Genomic DNA, 20,615 nt, shown 5'->3' with positions numbered 1-20,615 from the left:
CTTCATCCTCCTCTGATATGGATGATGTGCAGTGGTCCTTCTGTATAATCTGTCTTGGCATTCATATATCTCTGCTCTTCAGCCTCCTAACCATTTGTGTGGTGAAGATAAATGACAGTCTGGGCCACATTAACACTAAGCATTGCCAAACCTTTTCTCCTGGCTCATATTTGCATATAACGCTGTATTAGGTATTTGAGTGTAAATGTCTATGGATGGTTATCTTTCAAGCTACAGCGGTTTGGGTGAGAAGCCGGGTCTTCTCCTGATAAAGCCGCAGGGCTCTACTTGCTAAATGTAGGCCAAAAGCATGTCCTTTTCAACTCCAATCAGGGCTTTACTTTTGACAACCTATTGTATCATGGTAACCATGTGGTGTGGTACAAATGTCAGTGTATGGCCCATACAGCATCAGTATCAACACTAAGCCGTTCTGCAAAGTGGACACTTTAACGCCCCTGTGGGATTTAGTAGTACCTGTCACATGGACAAGCCGGTATCTGGATGCTTCCGACCTATCTGCACTGTCTTGGGCAATCCTCTAAGAATCTTGGCATGTTCCTCCTTTCCATTTACAGCTCCCAATGGGCAGTGCAGCTCTTTGTGCTGTTTTCACTGCTCTGCAGAATTGAAAGCTGTTGGTGCTCTGACAACACAAGGGACATGGAAAAATCATTAGTGACTGAGAGATGCGAAGGAGAAAGTCAGTGGCTCCACACTGGGTGGTAATAATTGGAGATAATGTACCCGGGGGCTCTATTTCATGTGCCCTTTCTGCCCCCACATTATTCTAAGACTAGGGCTCATGTGTAGGGTTGTAAAACCCAGTTACTATTTACTTGTTTTCTGAGGTCATCCAACATATTGTATGTACACTTAATTATTTAGTAGTTTTCCTGTGGTGGTGGTAGACTGTGCTTCTGTAAAATGTCAGTGACCGTGATCTTTACATGCACAAGTGCAGCATAAGACTTGCTTTAGCAGTTTATGAAGTCAAAGTATTAGACCCTCCCTTACAAAACCCCCAATGTGCTCAGTATATTAAAAGCTGTGTGGATGGGAGTTGCACTTTCAAGAACTGCCTACAACCCTTAGTAATCAGGACCTTATAAATCCGTCTATTTTTAGGGTATCTGGAGTTATGTTTAGAAATATTTCACAAGGAAAATTGCTGACAGCTCAAGTGTTTATTTTTCCATTTCTATCTGGCAGGAAATGGCTTCCACTTCTCAAATGTTTCCGTCTTAAAGACCAAACCTTTCCTATACATATGTATGTACAGGGGATATAAAAAGTCTACACTCCTATTAAAATGCCAGGTTTTTGTCATGGTAAAAAAAAAAAAAAAAAAATATCATTCCAGAGCGTTTTCCACCTTTAAAGGAAACTTGTCACCAGAAAAAAAAAAATGCTATTAAACAGCAGATATGCGTTAATCTGCTGGTTACTAACCTGTCTGCACTTAGCCGAACACTGCAGAGAGAAATAACTTTATTTACGGCCACAACTGCTTCTCCCTCTCCCATAGTGATAGTTCTGCTTGACGTTCTCTCCTCCATTGCATTGTTCCTGTCCTGTTGTGTATAAATGGGATTATTCAGATTTTGTTAACTATGCCTGATGAAGAGACCGGAGTAGCCTGGAAAGCTTTTCAATGTATTACCTTTCAACAGCTAATTGAAAAGATGGTATCAACCACTGGGGACTCTCAAATTTTAATATTTTTCAGATTTTGTAGCAAGTCATAAATCTTTGTTGCATACAGATTTTAGTTTATAAATTTTTGTTCAGACCCGTTGGTGTTTTTGTGATTTTGAAGTTGCCTTTTATTATAACAACTTTCATATTGTGTCTTCTGGACCACGAATGTTTAGCCACAGGTGGATGGTTTAATTTATTTATTTTTTTTGTCTAATCATGGGAAACTGTCCCATCTGAGGGGCATGTGGGCCGGTCAATTGGTTTCCAATACATATTGATGTCTGTAATTTGAGTGGTCCAATGTCAAGTTTCTGGTGGGATGAAAGGTATTGAATCTTTCATGGAATTTTAGAAGTTCTTGTTCAGATTTGTTCCAGATTCTGAAGATGTCATCGATGTAAGGGAAATAGGCCAGGAGTTTAATAGAGCAGGATGTTGCATATGTCCATGGAAGAAGACATGGTGCATGTAGCATGCTTATGCTGTGCATCAGAGCCAGTGTTCCTTGCTTTACAGATGTCTTTTTCTGTTTAAATTCATTTTATTCTCCTAGGAGAAAGAAACAAGCGTATACATACTATGCACCTGTGAATTATTTTTTTTTGCCAATCAATAAATTACACTTCTTTACTAGTGATGAGTGGGTATGTTCTGTTAACCCTTTTAGGTGCTCGCCGAGTATCTTCAGCGTAATCTGGTGTTATGTTTTAGTCACTTCGTGCGCATTATTTGTGACTGACAGCTTTAATACATGTGAGGAATGCCTAAGAAACAGGCATTCCTCACATGTATTAAAGCTGTCCAAGACACCGGCATTCCTCACTTGTATTAAAGCTGTCGGTCGCAAATCATGTGCACAGCGTGACTCAAACAAAACCCCCGAGCACGCTGAAGATACTTGGAAAACACCCGAGCATGCTTGCTCATCACTATTCTTTACACCTGTTCTATAGTTTTCGATAATTGTTTTCCATTATTCTTCTATATCTGTCATAATGTGCTGTTAGGGTAACCTTGGCTTGAGCATGTTTGCAGGAGGATATGCAGTTAAGGGGGGGGGGGGGGTGCACCACAGGCCCCACTCTTTGTACAAGTTATCTATATACAATTTGTTTCACTAACTTTAGCCATTGTGTGAGTGATTCGTCGATCTCACATCCACCTAAGAGCTATCGCTTTGCTTTGAAGAAATGGGGTTTCTGTAAAAAATTGCGCATATGGTGTAGCCGTATGTTCTCTTCAAGCAGACCCAACAAACAGCCCTCTGGTGTGTGAGGGATGGGTGCCATAGAAACAATTGGCACAATTGACATCTACTTCCAAAAATGACTGAACATAAGGGCATCTCCATGTCACATGCCTGTAATGTCAGGCGACATAGCCATGATATTTATTGTGAGTCATTGTTCCCATCTTCTATATCCATTGGGATAAGATAATGTCGATAGAGAATGCAGAGTTGCTGCGTTTTTTTGTTTTGTTTTTTTTCTGTCTAAACTTTTCTATAGCATGAGGGGGAGGGGGGGGCGTCCTACACTGCTTCACCTTAAAGTGAATCTGTCACCAGGTTTTTGACAGCTTTCTGCCTATGCACAGTGTACACAAAGCTGTCAGTGACATGGACTGGGTTACACACAGTTCAGCATTCAGAGAACTGAATGCTGCAGCAGAGAGGTAATTGTATCAGAACTGCAAAACGCAGCCCAGTAAGTGATACTTCCCTGGAGTCGGGGTCTCTGTCCCTACATCATGCTGCTCTCATAATTAAAAGGGAATTTATCATCAAGTTTTTGCCATGTAATCTGATTAAAGTGGCAGAGATCCGGCACTGGTCCCAGGGAGGGTAATGCTTGGCTTATTTAGAACTACTGCAGCCTATGATAAAAGGCTTTCAGAAAGGGGACAACCCTTTTTTAAATATTTATTTAGTTTTGGGAAGTTTGTAGGCTCTAAATAGTCACTGTCTTTACAGATTTGTTGGCAAAATGGACAACAATTAAAAAAAATATTCCTTCTCTTATGTGACACAAAATAATGCAGCCATTATTGCCCAAAAGCAAACATGTACAAAGGTTTTCACCCGGTCTTCCTTACCTGGCATTGTATGTATGAACCAGCTGTGCATGGCAATAAAGATGGGGGAAATATTTGTTGCACCCTTCCTGTAAAGTTCGGCTACATTTACTACCTAGTCTAGGGCATTAATAGCAAATGCATTAGTATTCATCCAGATTTCTTGTTCCTCCCAGGCTCCTCATTGTGAGCATGCCTTTTGCAATGCCTGCATCACACAGTGGTTCTCCCAGCAGCAGACCTGTCCCGTGGACCGCAGTGTGGTGACAGTAGCACATCTACGGCCGGTCCCCCGCATCATGCGGAATATGCTCTCAAAGCTCCAAATCACATGTGACAACGCGGTTTTCGGCTGTACCACCATTGTGCGACTGGACAACCTCATGTCTCACCTTAACGACTGTGAACATAATCCAAAGCGACCAGTGACATGTGAGCAGGGATGCGGGTGAGTCCATGTTTGTTACAAATTAACGTACCTATTAATGTGGATGAATAGATCCTATATTTGACATGCACACTCAACTTTTCTCCACATATTCTCTTTTGTCAGGGGGTTTTTTTTCACATGGTATACAATTAGAAGTACTCTACAGTGGGGGAAATAAGCATTTGATTTCTTGCTGTTTTTGTAAGTTTGCCCACTGAGAGACTTGGACAGTCTATAAATTTAAGGGTAGGTAAATTTTAACATTGAGAGAGAATATTCCCCCCCCCCCCCCCCAAAAAAAAAAAAAAAAGTCACATTGTATAAATTAGATACTTGGGTAATACTAGGTGTCAAAACCCTTGTTGGCAAGCACAGCAGTCAGACGTTTTTTGTAGTTTATAATGAGGGTTGTGCACGTCAGGAGGAATTTTGGTCCACTCCTCTTTGCAGATAATCTGGAAATCATTCAGATTTTGAGGCTGTCGCTTGGCAACTCGGAGCTTCAACTCCCTCCATAAGTTTTCTATGGGATTAAGGTCTGGAGACTGGCTAGGCCACTCCATGACTTTACTGTGCTTCTTTTTGAGCCACTCCTTTGTTGCTTTGGCTGAATGTTTTAGGTCATTGTCTTAAGGCCCCGTCACACTTAGCGACGCTGCAACGATCCCGACAGCGATACGTCCTGTCAGTGGTCGCTGGTGAGCTGTCAAACAGGCAGGCTCACCAACTATCAGGGGAGCAGCGACATCGTGGAAAGAATCTTTCCACGATGTCCTGCTCCTGGTTACCAGCCTGCTGAAGCAGGAGCAGGCTGGTAACTATGGTAAACATCGAGTTACTAGGGGCACACACGCTCCTAGTAACCCGTTGTTTATCATGGTTACCACTCTGCTACAGTGAGCGGGAGGTTAGCGCTCACTTTAGCAGGCTCTTAACCATGATAAACAACGGGTTGCTAGGTGCGCGTGTGCCCCTAGTAACTCTGTTTACCATGGTTACCAGCCTGATCGCTGCTCCCGCTGGTCACACACAGCGATGTGTGCTGACCAGCGGGAGAGCAACGACCAAAAAATGGTCCAGGACACTTTGCAGCGATCAGCGACCTCACAGCAGGGGCCTGATCGCTGCAAAGTGTCACACATAGCGACTTCGCTGGTGATGTCGCTGTTGCATCACCAAAACCGTGACACCGCAGCGATCTCGCTAGCGATCTCGCTATGTGAGACGGGGGCTTTACTGGAAGACCCAGCTACGACCCATCTTCAATGCTTTTACTGAGGGAAGGAGGTTGTTGGCCAAAATCTCGCGTTGCATGACCCCATCCATCTTCCCTTCAGTACGGTGCAGTCGTCATGTCCCCTTTGCAGAAAAGCACCCCCAAAGTATGTTTCCCCCATCATGGAGCGTCTAACTGGTCTGTAGGAGCCAGAACTCTTAATGGTTTGTAGGGGATCACATTTTTTTTTCTGCATTTTGCAGTGAGAAATAAGTATCTGATTTATACAATGTGACTTTCTTGGTGTTTTTTTTTTTTTTGGATATTCTATCTCTCAATGTTAAAATTAACCTACCCTTAATTATAGACTGTTCATGTCTTTGTCAGTGGGCAAACTTACAAAAACAGCAAGGGATCAAATAATTATTTCCCCCACTGTATATGCATCCAACATCTGCTGCTTCCCTCATCTGAACACTCATACTGGCCTCCATTGTGTCTTGATTGTCCACTGGCCAGGACATGTCCTCAGTTGGAGCATGCCCAGTTTAGCAGCGTGGTATTTGCTTCTTTTGCACATTGTATGTGTGCTATATTCTCCGCTCAGGTCTGGAGACCCTTGGCCACTCCGTACATCATGGTCCATGCTTGACCATGACAAACTAATATGGGAGTTTAGCCTTGGACAGATGCTGGCATCTACCATGTGTGGAAGTAGCTCTACTCCAGAGCCTCCTTAAACATCCTGGTCTGGGGTGTCCAAAGGTTGGTTTACATTTTAATTCGGGAAGGGGTTTAAAAAAAAAAAAATAAAAAAAAAATGCTTTGTATGGGGAAAAGAATTTATACAAAAGTCTTGCTTTAGAAATGCTATAACAACCTGCAAGTTCACAACTTTGTCTTTTAGTGAATGAGGCTCAAAGACAATAGTTTACTCAATCGCCTCCTTATGTTTAAAAAAAGAGTTTTTCGCCAGAAAACGGACGTTGGACACTTTGAAAAGTCAAAAAATGATTGTGCAACGTGATGTTGCCCCCAAAAATTTAGCGACTCTTAATGTTTTCACGCCAGATTCAAACCGCTCTGCAAAAAATGGGAGCAGCTGGTATGGGGCATGACTATGCCTACCCATCAAATTCCTCAATAGTGCCAGCATTTCTTACCTCAAAAAATGTTGCTCCAGTCCTTGACTGGAGTAACTTTTCTGGCGAGGTGCAAACTAATAAAATACTACAAATTCATTAAAGGGGTTGTTTCACAAACAAAGTACCTTTTAAATCAATAGATCTTGAAATAGCCCCATAACTTTTTTTTTTTTTATAAACTCCTCCAGTTATCTGATCACGTGCTGTCCTGTCTGTATGCTCTTGCTTTCACCTGGAGCCAGGAGCTGTTGTATGTTCTGATACACCCATTACACAGTACATATCAGGGGCAAATTTATACGATTCTCAGTACAGAAATATATCGTTTATTTTTTTTTTAACACATCCAATTGTGAAATTTATTCTTACTCCAAGATCTAGGCACCTCTTAATGACTCTGTGCCATCTTATACCTGTACATCCCTCATTAAGGATGGCGTACAAAATGCCAGGCTTAACTAAATCAGTGCCTTAGTCGTCTATAAAAAAAAAAGAACTGATTTGTGTCATTTAGTTATTGGTAGTTGCTCAGTCCTATAGATACCTGTATAATATGTACTAATGAGACAAGGTGTGTGTGTTTTTGTATTTTGCCCACACTCTTACAGCTCAGCTGTATTCCCAGTTCTCCCACTTGCTCAAACATCCCTGCTTAGTGCTTGGCTCAACTCCTCTTGTATTTGGACAGTGTTTTTTCTATACCTGAGTAAAGTACCATGCCCATTGCTAAAATGACACTTTGCTATTTGCAAATCACTGAACAAGCCCATGCAGATGTTAAGCCAGTAAGGAATGTGAAAGTGATGCCATGTACTTATAAATGTAACTGTTGGGTAGATTAATTCTGCATGTGCACTCGTGTTTAATCTGCCTAATCTTACAAGGAATTGATGATCTTAACCCTCAAATGGAGAGGTGGGGTTTTTTCACGCAACTGGTGATGTGGGGTTTCCTATACCCCAGTGTTTAGAAATCTCTGCATTTTCTGTAAAAATAAAAGATCACGTTTGTTTTAATCGTTTTCTTATTGGCGATTGATTACACATGAGTATAACAAATTTTTGACACCCACAAATGGATGGAAGCTAGTGAGACACGTATCCTCATACCAGCATTTTTCAATGAATGGCAGCCGAACAAAAATTCCCTGGGGTGTGGCAAATCCCACCTCACCAGTTGAGGGTTAAAGGGAAATTCCATTTAATATATTGATATGCAGGCAAGTGTGCCATATTGTGTCATCAACCATTGAGCCACAACCAGGAGTAGGTAAAAAATGCTGAACTATAGGGTTATGCACTCAAGATTGGGTTATAGCAGCGCTTTGGATGCAGCGTATTTTTGCTGCATACGATCCCGCAGGTAAATCCGCATGTGTTCATTGAACAATGCGGAGTTACCGCATCCTATACATTTTATTGAGGAGATTTCTGTTGCGAAGGCGCTAGTCTCCACAACAGAAATTGAAATGCTACGGCTCGTAAACCCGTGCCACGGGTGAGTTTACACAGCATCAAATAGAAGCACAGTGGGCATGGGATTTCTATAAATCCATCCACTGTGCTTCTAATGTAGGGCGCAGCGTCTTGCTCTTGGCGCAGGTGAGCTATATCCAGAACGCTGCTGTTCCTGATCGTGGGCATGCAGCCTAAGTATTTCTGTTCCGTTATTTCTCACTTCGGATTTTGGCTTAGAAATACTAATGAAGTGCAGATATCTGACCCATGCTAACCAGGTAAATTTAGAAAAACCTTGGATTCTATCAACCTAACAGCGCAGACTCCTTTTATTATAGCAGAGGGCTCCTTGTGTGTCCCAATAAATTACTTCAGAGAGGAAGAGGACTAGAACTCTGGTGCCACCTATAGGAAGTAGCAGTCCTAAAAGTCAATATCGACCCTTTAACGAGCCTTATCACATGACTTGGGTTAAAAGCCAGAAACGATCTCCATTTGCACTGACAAGGGGCAGTACCCGGAATACAGTGTCTGCAAAGTGAGATATGGTTTGACTGGGTGAGAGGTGTCGGACCGGTATCCAAGGGGTAACATTTCTCCTTGCAGAGTGACATGTTAAGCATGTCAAGGTGAGGAGACTTTTAAGCTGTAATGCTCCTCTGGGAAATATGTGAATTGTCTTTTAAAATTTGTCTCTGCAAATTGAGATTATGGTTTTGTTTTTTATCCTAAGTCATGTGACAAGGCTTGTTAAAGGATCGATATTGACTTTTAGGATTGCTACTTCCTGTTGGTGGCACTAGAATTCTAGTCCTCTTCCTCTCTGAAGAGACAATTTGCATATTTCCCAGAGGAGCATTGTGGCTTGTCTCCTCACCTTGACATGCTTAGCATGTCACTCTCGGCAAGAAGAAACGTTACCCCTTGGATACTATAAATCCCAGAACCCTTGCCTTTATTCGTCACACACCTTTTTATGAAGGGCTATTGCCAAAGTTATCTTTAAGTGCAGTCTTAAAATAGAAAACTTTATACAGAAAACTAATATGTTTAAACCACCAAAGGTGCCCCAGTCTCAAGATATGGGTGCAGGTCCCAGCAGCTATATTTCCAGATGGAACTTGACATGTCGGCATGTGACCAGTGCTGTATGTGAAGGGGCTGGCTGCATGATCTGTCATGGCCGATATCGGAAAGGAATTGGCTGAGGTATTGAAAGGAGTAAAGTAAAAGTCCCTATTGAATAGTAAATGTGTACATATTAGTATTTCCATAAAAGCAAGAACAGATTTTTATTTTTTTTTTTTCCGTAATGCTTTGTCATGGCTTAAAAAAAAAAAATTAAAATAAAATACTCCCACAATGCAGGAATTTAAAAATTGTCTTTCTGAAAGTAATTATACAAAAATATTCAAAATTGGTGACTCCTTGGGTCTTCCCTTGACATGCTTATGGTGCTGTCACACAGGTAATTACATGGCTGTAATGATTGTGGACTGATGAATATAGACACATTAGAGCTGGAATAACCTGGATGCAATGTAGTCATTGGGTTTCTTCCAGATACTTATTGTGAACAGCATCACTCCTAATGTACAAGTGAAGCCTGTATGTAATCTCAGATTTCAGGATTTTCCACCAGTGATGCATATCAACTGCGCAATGCCAGCTTTGTATGGGACTATGTAATAACGTCAAGTATACAAGTGAATTTTTCCTTGATGTCTGCAGTAAAGAAAGATACAAGACAAATGTTAGTGACATTAAGTAAATACAGAAAAGGCTAAGAAGCTGGTGTGTCACCTCTTCCACATTACTCTGAGCTCTATATGCAGGGAAAGCAGATTTCCAGTCTCCCTTATTTTTCCTCTCCATGAACCCTTTTGGGAACTCAAACCCTTCTAAAATGCTTATGGTTTCTTAAGCCTACAGGGTCCCCATTTCGATCCCCCTCCTATCAGTGAGTGAATTCTACAAATGACTTCTCTGAATCTGGAGGACACCGTTCACTGCGTGACTGGCCCTACAGGAACTGTATAAGAGTGTTGGTACATTAGATATGGGCCTATTGCAGTTGTTTGACATGAGGCAAGGACCTCTTCCAGAGCTGGCTGTATCCTTTACGGCAGCCGCTCTGTTATGGTGGTTTAGTTCACTGCTACCAAGTGGCACTAATGAGCTCTGGTCCTTCATCCAGGAAATCCTGTTTGATTGGGGCCTTTTTTTAGTTCTTTTAGATGGGAAGCCACTTCCCTCCTATCATACCACTATCCTGGGATATATAGATATATATATAATATATATATATATATATATATATATATATATATATATATATATATATATATATATATATATATATATATATATATATATATATATATATATATATATATATATATATATATATATATATATATATATAATATACTGACAGCAGAGTCCTGCATCAGAGCGGTCTAAGCCTCCATATAGCAGAGTTTGGATCATTTGTCATCCATTGCTTCTGCCTCAGGAATTGCTGTGTGTGTGTGTGTGTGTGTGTGTGTGTGTGTGAGTGTGTGTGTGTGTGTGTGATAAAAATTAATTATTTGAACCCTTCTATTTTTTTTTTCTAGTCTGGAAATGCCCAAAGATGAATTACCAAATCATAACTGCATAAAACATCTCCGCTCTGTAGTACAGCAGCAGCAAACTCGTATAGGGGAGCTAGAAAAATCTGCAGCTGAGAATAAGCACCAACTATCTGAACAGGTATAGTATAAAGACTAAATCCCCTGCCCCCCTCACCCTAATACTCAGTCCGTGAATCAAATGCTTTACCTAGTACAGAGCTGCCTGCTATGTGCATGATGCATCATTTCTAGTTTTATACATGCATATGGGTCAACAAATGATGCACAATAGAATTAAAAACCTCCTGCAGATATGTCTCCACTTCTGCTCCTGGTGTGTGGCACTGGCTGCAGCGCTGACTATTGCCAATCAATGAAGCCCAGTGGCTGACTGGATGTTGCATCTCCCTGGGCAGAGCCACTAATGGCTGTCGATATGACATCAGCACTGCAGCCAATGCCAGACATCGGGAGCAGCAGCGGAGACTCGCAGGTGGACCCAGGTAAGGTGAGTACAGAGCAGTTTATTTTTTAACAAATTGCAGCCTGTGAAGAACACTATCAGAAAGGTGATAACCCCCTTAAGTGGTGTGTACATCTTAATGAATTTGGTGCATATTACTCCATCACACCCCTTCGTAAGACTGACCTTTAACATAGCCATCTCAATGAATTCACCCCTTAGTTATCTTCATTGGCTTCATAGACATTTAGTCAAGAAGTCAGACCTCCACTCTGTTGAAATGCCACTTATTACAGTTGTGCAGTTAGAGGGATTGTTGGGCTCGGGACCTTCATTCTAGTGTCGGGACACTTATTGCCCAGCTTGTCGATGGGTTATCCTACAGAATACATTAATTGCCTGTCTGAACATAATACACATCAAAGCACCATTTTTTACCTTTTTTTTTTTTTCTTTTTTTCTTCTGCGCTGAAGTGGTGCTTCTAACCTAAGGTCACTGCCCCTAATCTCCTACTCACCTGCCGCCGTCTCCACCTTTCTTCGGTAGCGCTGAGGGATCGGAGCAGCAATCTTGCGACTACCGGCCAGTCGGAAGTTGTGGTCAGAAGTCGCGCAACAAGCTCTCAGTGCAAGTCTGAGAGCCAGAATGAGGTTATCAAAGACTTGCACTGAAGAGTGACCTCTGGCTCGCTCCGGCAAATACTGAAGCGATCCAGCGGGTCAGACTGCTGGAGACCGTCAGGAGCGGCGGTGATGGAAGGTGAAGACTGCAGCAGGTAAGTAGAAGACTGGGGGCAGGGACCTTAGATTAGCTGGACCACTCCAGCGCTGTAATAAAAAACTAAACGCTGGATTGGTGCTTTTAAACTGTTTATAATTTTCAGGGGGGGATCTCCAAGATTCTGAGCTATACCTTCCATAACAGAACAGCGTGTATGTTCTCCTAATACTGTTATTTTCCTATAAAATTTTAAAGGAAACCTAAGTAAAACATTGAATGCTGTTTAATGTAAGGTAGTAAACACTCCAAAAAAAAAAAAGTATTGCCCTAACAACCAGTGAGATCCATAGCCACAGAATTGATGCCTCTGGAGTGTAACCTGACATATTTTTCAATCGTTTTAGAAAAGGGACATTCAACTCTTAAAGGCTTACATGAGAGCGATCCGCAGTGCCAACCCAAACCTACAGAACTTAGAGGAAACTATAGAGTATAATGAAATTCTCGAGTAAGTAACTAACTTTTTTTTTTTTTTTAATTTAAAGGTTTGTGTTAGCTCCTATATGTAAAGAAATGTTCTCCTACTGAGGTTCTTAGACCTTTTTTATGAGAGGTTCCTTTAAAACACAATGACAAGGCGGATCACTTTAACAGCAGAGAAGGTAAACCAATTTTAGACTGTTCCAAAAAAAATCTATCGCTGTAATCGCGCCGACTCGAAGAATAAAGTCGCTAATCACTTATACCACACTAGGAACGACGTAAAAAATAAATAAAACCAACTCTTCACCTCCTGTTGATTTGTTCATTCTGCCTCCCAAAGATCGCAGTAAGGCTCGACGCACATTTATCCAATGTTCTGCGCTGAGCGCTTGCACCTGGGTTTCCATGTAAATCTCTGAAATACGTGATTCAGATGGAAGATTCCCTGTAATGAGGCAGATGAAGGCACTGTGGACGCAGTCTGGCCTGTGATCTGGCGATGTTCGTCTTTTTAGATTTGCATAAGAGTGCCGTAGGCCACAGTTTTGTTTAATTCTGAAAAGGACCACGCTGAACAGAGGCCAGACTGAGTCCAGAGTAACTCTGCTGCCTCATTATAGTGAATGGATCCCTCGAGGGTTTCATCTGAATCACTTCATTCGGAAATTTAGATGGAAACCCTGATACAAGTGCTCAGTGTAGAGAGCGCAGGATAAATGTGATCCAAAATGTTATGTAAAACATTCTTAACACAAGCTTCACATCAATCCACAAAAACAGCAAATCCCCTTCCGTCATTTGGGACTTCCCAAACGCGACATGGCGTCCGCTAATTACTCCAGCAAATTTTAAATTCAAAAAGTCAAATGGCGCTCCTTCCCTTCCAAGCCATGCCGTGTGCCCAAACAGTGTTTTTCCCCCACATATGGGGTATCGACATGCTCAGGAGAAACTGCACAACAAAGTTTGGGGTCCATTTTTTCCTGTTACCCTTTGTGAAAATAAAAAAAATTTGGGTCTAAAGTAACATTTTTGTGAAAAAATGTTAAATGTTCATTGTTTTCTTCCACATTCCAAAAATTCCTGTGAAGGGTTAATAAACTTTTTAAATGGTTTTGAGTATCTTGAGGGGTGCAGTTTTTAGAATGGTGTCACTTTTGGGTATTTTCTGTCATATAGACCCCTCAGTCACTTCAAATGTGGTGAGGTCCCAAATAAAAAAAAAAAAAAATTTGTTGAAAAAATTAGAAATCGCTGACCAACTTCTAACCCATAACTTCCTAACAAAAAAAATTTGATTCCAAAATTGTCCTGATGTAAAGTAGACCTGTGGGAAATGTTAGTTATTAACTGAATTTGTTTGCCCTTAAATCAAATATATGTCACATAAAATTTGGAAAGTTAGCGCAAATTTTGCAAATTTTCTAATTTTTTTTTTTTTTTCCCACAAAATAAATGCTAGTCATATCAAATAAATTTTACCACTATCATGAAATACAATATGTCACGAAAAAGTCACTGGGGTCCATTGAAGCGTTCGAGTTATTACCTCATAAAGTGACACTGATCAGCATTGTAAAATTTGGCCCGGTCATGAAAGTGAAAACAGGCTCAGGGGTAAAGGGGTTAAGCAACAATCATGGTCTCCTATGAATGCCAGCTGAACAAGGTCTTTTGCAGGAGAACTGTCATGACGAGCACGGAGGTCTTCAGCAGACCCTGGCTGTCATGGCAACCCATCAGCGCCCCGCGATCACATCATGGGCATGATGATGGGCACGTGGAATGATGTGCCCCCCTGTCAGATTGCCAGCGGCCTTCAACAGATTAACAGTCGCAGGAGGTTTTTCACTCCACCTGCAGTTGTTCGAAGCAGATGATGGCTGAATTATTCAGCCATCATCTACTGGGAAAGATGTGGGTTCGGATTACGAGCCCTCATTTGTCAGGGACCTGACATATGACGTAACTCCAGGTCATATGTCCAGAAGGCGTTAACTGCTTTCACCTTGCCAGCGGCTGCCCAGCCAGGCACTGTGAAAGGAGCTAAAGCTCAGCCTCATTTAAGAATATGGGACTGGATATGGTTCACCAGACTGTTGGGTGGCTGGGAGTGCCACTGAGGGAAATCCTAGATTTTTATTGTGGGGATCTCAGAGTGGGATATATCCTAGTGATATGACCACTTTCTTTAAGCGTTTTCTCCTTCTTATAAAGTAGAGGTTTCTGTAATGTAGACTTGCAATTCCTAACAGCCTAGTGTTATTTTGTATCTTCAATTACTATCAGTTTTATTTATTTTTCTCCCTTTTACAGGTGGGTGAACTCCCTACAACCGGCACGTGTGACTCGCTGGGGAGGAATGATCTCGACGCCAGATGCTGTGTTGCAAGCTGTCATCAAGCGTTCTTTAGTGGAAAGTGGCTGCCCAGCATCCATAGTAAATGAGCTGATAGAGAATGCCCATGAACGCAACTGGCCACAAGGTTTGGCTACACTTGAGACAAGGCAAATGAATCGGCGATATTATGAGAACTATGTGGCAAAACGAATCCCAGGAAAGCAGGCTGTGGTGGTGATGGCCTGTGAGAATCAACACATGGGAGAGGACATGGTTTTAGAGCCAGGGTTGGTGATGATATTTGCTCACGGGGTAGAAGAAATTTAATTGCACACAGATGAATATATGCACTCCTTGTGCTGCTCCATATGTGCCGTCCTTTCAGGAGGCAGGGTCTTAAATCCCAAGCTAATCGCATAACGTATGAAGTCTCTGGACCCCGCTCTTGCTACTGGTGCCTACCAGTGTGGAGTAAGGACTTTCCGGTGTTGACTTTTGAAGACACTCCAAGGGCACATAATCTGATTTAGATTGTCCCTCACTGTGCACTATGACATCAACTTGTTACAACTTCAAGCAATCTATATTCATTTCCTTATTTCTGCTTAATGTTCGCTGAAAGGGAAGTGGCCCATGAGGATTAAAGCAAGCTTCAACAATATGCCGAAGTGCAGAAGAAACACTAACAACTTTTATGAAGGAGCAGAGGCATTTGTAACGGAATTATGGGCATTGTCAATGAGGTGCCGAGGCATACTCTTAAATCACTGGTATCTGTAACAAGATATATGCTACGACTTGAACTTTTGACTTGTGAAAACCACCGTGGACTTGGATTTTGCAGGAGAATTTTGTGCAAGTAGGCTAGAATAAAAAAAGTAGATATTTTTTTAAACCCTCCGTCATTGGCACTATCTTCAGATGTTCAGATCATTTTGGTTTTGTCACAATAAATTAGCAGCAATATGCAGCAGACAATGCAGCCATTCCATAGAAATCCTGACACTCATTCTGTCTCATGTCATTTCCATCCATAGATGTGAAGAAATAAGGGTACCACACTGCAGCTTTTCTTTATCTTGAATGAATGGGAAAAAGCAGTAGCTATGAATTCCAGGTGCTTTTGTGAAAATGTGTGGCTTCTTGTGTTTTGGGTTTCTCACTCCCAACCTCTTAACAAAAGGGAACATGGAGCACAAAAAATGGCATGACATTTTGTTAGGTTTGTTTTCGGTTAGGCTTGTGTATAACTTTCTCACATGTTTTGAGCATAGCGTTGTTTTTTTTTGTTTTTTTTTCTTTATGGTCTTAAAATAGTTGAAGTTTATTTGTGCTTTTGATATGCAGCTGTTTCCCCTTCCACAACAGGTATAAAGTTAGGGGATAACATTGCATAACCTCTGCCAATATGGACAAAACTAAACTAGCCTTTCATGATCTACATTGTTCTATAAATCTACTTTTTGTCCTATGTATTTGATTCTGCACAGATGTACTATAATAAGGAACCATATGGTTTACATTTTGGCCATAGTTTTTTTTTACTCAGCTTGAAACTATTTAAAGAAGCACTCTGATGTTTTAAGGATGTTGGTTTTATTTTGTGTAAATTGTTGTAATTCTGGTGATTGGATGCAGTAGTCGGGTCATGTAGTCATGATGCTGACATGTCAGACTGAGAATCAGCAGGGGCTTTAAGGGTAACTCTGAGTTTGATATTTTTACACCCAGGATGTTGATGTCGATCTGTCTTATATTGATTACCTTTCCTTAGGGCGCAGTCAGATGGCCGTATAAATAAGTCTGGACAACTTCTTTTTTTTTTTTTTTTTCTGAAGTGCTTCTTTAACCGCCAAAAAAAGGGACGTGTTGACTCACAAAAACCATTCATATAGGCATGTAAATAAAAATAAAAAAATACTTTTTTTTTTTTTTAAGGATTATTTTTATATATTCTAGCCAGACCCAGCTGCATTTCTGCTCCTTTCTCTTCTCATATGGAGCAAAACTTGAATGAAACATTTCTGACTCCAGTGCTTCTGAACTGTGTGTTTTTTTCATTTATTTCTCAGTGGTCTTTTAAAAGCCTTGTATGTATTTTCAGTGTCACTTTAAATGTTTGTGGTATTGTATTTTTGTTTTCTTTTGTTGCTATATTATGATTTATTTTTGTCTTATACATAAAATATAGTATGTTTGTGCATTTTTTTTTTTGTTGTTTTACTCCCAATTCACCGTGGATTAAACCATGATGGAAATAAGTCCTGTGAGTTTTTGTCGCTATCAACCTTTTGAAGACTTCTTTAGTATGTGTAGTTTGTGAGAAGATACATTTGACATGCCCATGGCATACAGCAGAGCTTTGGTACGTGAGCTATTACTTCAAACAGATAATCCCTCATTTCCATACAGATATTACATGCCTTCTGGAAATGTTTTTTTAATCTCCTTGGATATGTGTTTCCATTTTCACTTTCCTTCCGGGGGCTTAGGAAAAATACTTGGTATGATGCTCACATAATGAGATTAATTACGGGAAAATACTACAATATCTGTAAGATTGTTTCGCCACATGCAATGTTCTATAATCTAAATATACATAGGCTAGTACAGAAATCATGGAAATTGGGTTACTTGCTGATCACATACATAATCTATCGTTAGTATTTGTTGTTCATTAATAACGGGGAGCAAATTAACTCAAAAATGGTACATTAAAAGGCTGTTACAATGTAGTGGCTATTCAGACCTGCTGTGGTTTTCTGATTAGTGTTTTGTACAGCACCACTTACACTTTGTAGCTGAGAACTGGGCAATTTCTATTATTGCTTCAGTCAGTGTTAAAATCGTTAGACTATGTCTTTCCCATAGAGGCTAAAACTGTTCTGCAGCAATGTCCTCTACCCGCTGGCCATTATCGCTCACCATTTGCACCGAATTTTCACATCTATTTTTTATTTTTTCTTATGGTACACACACAAATTTCCTTTTCAATTTATGGGCCAAACTTTCCCTTTCTAATGAATGGGTCTGTTTCAAATCGACATTACACTGAATCTGACTGTTTTACATCTGTGTGCTGTCCATTGTAAACACAGATGTATTAATACGGCTTAAAACACAGCAATCAGGAACAATTAATATATATGATGATTAATGCCTCCCTCACGCACACTATTTTTTTGCAGCAAGTTGAGAGCATGAATTTCAAGCTCTTGTTTTTTTTGTTTTTCTTTCACTGTTCTTGCTCATTCGATGTTTGTCATTAATCCCTTCCTCTTTTTCTTTGATTTTATTAAAAAAAAAAAAGGGTTTTAATTTGCAGTATTAATGCAGGGTTAAAAAAATGGATTTAAAAGTAATGGGAAACCTAAAAGGAAGCCTTCTCTCTTTCCATCAGGATTCACTTCTAGCTGTGGCTCAAAACAAACAAACGCCGAAAAACCTGCAGTGGTATTTTTGCAACCACTCGAAGAGCAGGGAGTATGATGGAAAGAACAAATAACAAGTGGTTCCCATCGATCTGGGTTTACTTTTTTGCAGTAATTGTATGCCACAAGAACTTCTGCCAGTTACTTTACTAGATGGTGGTGTCTTAAATAGTGCAAGATTGCTGAGGCCAGTGATTGCCTGGAGCCATCACATGAATGTACATGAGGTAATTCCTATAGTGGAGTACACAAAGATTAGTGGGAACCACTGGAACAATAGGGTATTTTAAACAGGTGAATTTTTTTTTTTTTTTTATCCCTGGTTCAGCCCTTTTTTTTTTTTTTTTTTTTTTTATTATAAATGAATAAAGCCCACTATAAAATCACCTTTTATGGCCCTGAATGCACAGACTTGTGTAGATCATGCAATGTAATTGCTCTGAGCATTATGACACCTTTAATGCTAACACTGATATATTAATGCAGCAGTATATTAGCATTTTAAGTCTAAATTTGGTGTTCCGTTTTTTTTCTTAGCAGTAGACCCATTGTGGTATAGTTAAAATGACTAAACATCCTCCAGAAAATAGTGACCCCAAAACTATGCTGGCATGCATTCTGGGACCCCAATTTTTATTGGGATCTGTTGACCATTTAATTTTATTGCGCATCAAATCTGGAGGGGATTAACCTCTCCTCTGCCCCATCACTGTTCCAACTTAAAGTACAAGTGTACAGTGCATTTTACTCCAGAACTGATATTCTGTTGGAGAGTCCTAAGAATACTGACCTTGCATCCTGCAAAACAATCTCTCCAGTATCGCTGAAAGTTGGGTTTTCGGCTAGAAGTATTTCAAGGTGTGTTTGGTTCATATTCACAGTTTGGCTCGCCTTCATTAGCGTGGTGCTCCCCCTGCCCCCGGGCATAGCCCCCTTGTAGCTACACCCAAGTTGAATTGCTGTCATTCAGTGTATGATCTATACATTAATAACAATAGTTTGAAGGATTAGTATTATATGAAGGCATGTATCACTTATAAAATCTATAGTAAGAACATAACCTTGTATTTCGCTAAGAAATTGGGCTAAAAGGTGGGGAATACTTGTTGCCTTGCTCAGAGCTTGCGTTCATATTAACAAATTGCTTGGGAAGCTATAAAATACACATGGAAGTGTGAGCTTGTATGTTTTCTGTGTTAGTGTCTCTTTCTCTCTAATATCCTGTAGGATTTTGTCTCTGAATTTCATTGGCTTTTAGCTTCCTAACCCCGAGATGTGAACACTCCCTATAGCTTCTACCAGAACTCACTGTTGTGTACCTGTGTAACTTGTGCAATCTTTGTACGGCTTTGACTTTCCTGTACGTATCGCAGTGTGGCATTTTGAATTTAAGTTTATTTTGTGGAGAAAGCTCTAGAAACGTCTGCTTAGGTCATTTGTTCTCCAATCTTCATGCATCTCACATACTATTTAAAATATACTTTAAAATGAAAATGCGTATTTTTCGAGACACAAGTATGAATAAACTTTTTATAAAAACTAACTACATTGTTGGTGGTATTTGTCTAAAGTGAACAGTCAAAAAAAAAAGATTCCTGAGGAGTCTTCTGCTTGGAGTTTTGTAAACTTAAAGGATTTTTTGTTTGTTTGTTTTTTTTAAATAAATTTAAATTATGCTTGGCCATCTTTAGCCTTCCTAGTGCTTTCTATTGTGAAGTATTGAGGGTCTTCCTAGTGGAAAATGTCAGAAGAATATACATGTTTCTTTTAAGTGATGGGGGCTTTGGAAATGGTATGTATGTGCAGGTGCATCTCAATAAATTAGAATATCAATCAAAAAGTTAATTTATTTCAGTTCTTCAATACAAAAAGTGAAACTCCATTATATAGTTATTACAAACGGCGTGATCCATTTCCAGTGTTTATTTCTGTTAATGTTGATGATTATGGCTTACAGCCAATGAAAACACAAAAGTTGTTACGCTCTCGCCCGGACTGACTGGCGTGAGCGTGATTAGTGATCTCACTGTACCATGAACCGAGGAGTGCCTGGAGGGGCGTAACTAAGTATCAACCCGATCTGACCAAGGTCGCACGGCGGCTCAGTCAACTCCGTGAACCAAGGAGGAACCGAGCAGAGGGACCAGGTGCTACTCCAGGTCAAACCCCGGTCACAGCTGTTGACCCACACCGGGGAATGCAGGAACAGGCAGGTTAGACTGACATACAGACAGGTGGGCACTGGCAAGCACGGCTGGTATGCAGACAGGTGGATACTGGCAAGCACGGCTAGTATGCAGACAGGTGGGCACTGGCAAGCACGGCTGGTATGCAGACAGGTGGGTACTGGCAAGCACGGCTGGATTCCAGACGGAGATACTGGCAAGCACGGCTGGGGAGCAGACAGGGAGGTACTAGCAGGTTGGAGCATAGGCTGGATAGGGTCCAAGAGCCGCAGATGTGGTAGACAAACGGAGTAAAGTGAAACCGCAGGCAGAGCAGAGCAGAACCGCTGGAGTGGTGGACAAGGCAGAGCAGA

The 20,615-nt window shown here is 40.8% G+C and overlaps 1 protein-coding gene across 1 annotated transcript in view; it reads left to right on the top strand.

Annotated features, from left to right (window-relative positions):
* The window catches only part of RNF41 (ring finger protein 41), a 62,986-nt gene extending 43,367 nt beyond the window's left edge, over positions 1-19,619 (top strand). The window contains exons 3-6 of the mRNA XM_073663739.1: positions 3,951-4,222; positions 10,641-10,776; positions 12,226-12,329; positions 14,621-19,619. Coding sequence (XP_073519840.1) covers positions 3,951-4,222; positions 10,641-10,776; positions 12,226-12,329; positions 14,621-14,972 — 864 coding nt within the window. The 3' untranslated portion in view covers positions 14,973-19,619. The remainder of the gene's footprint in view (positions 1-3,950; positions 4,223-10,640; positions 10,777-12,225; positions 12,330-14,620) is intronic.
* Positions 19,620-20,615: the final 996 nt, after the last annotated feature.

This window comes from Phyllobates terribilis, unplaced genomic scaffold (assembly GCF_046119375.1).
Source record: "Phyllobates terribilis strain yellow unplaced genomic scaffold, ASM4611937v1 Scaffold_2__4_contigs__length_985480577, whole genome shotgun sequence".
In the NCBI taxonomy this organism is placed as follows: Eukaryota; Metazoa; Chordata; class Amphibia; order Anura; family Dendrobatidae; genus Phyllobates; species Phyllobates terribilis.
This window is presented reverse-complemented; position numbering and strand designations above follow the sequence as displayed.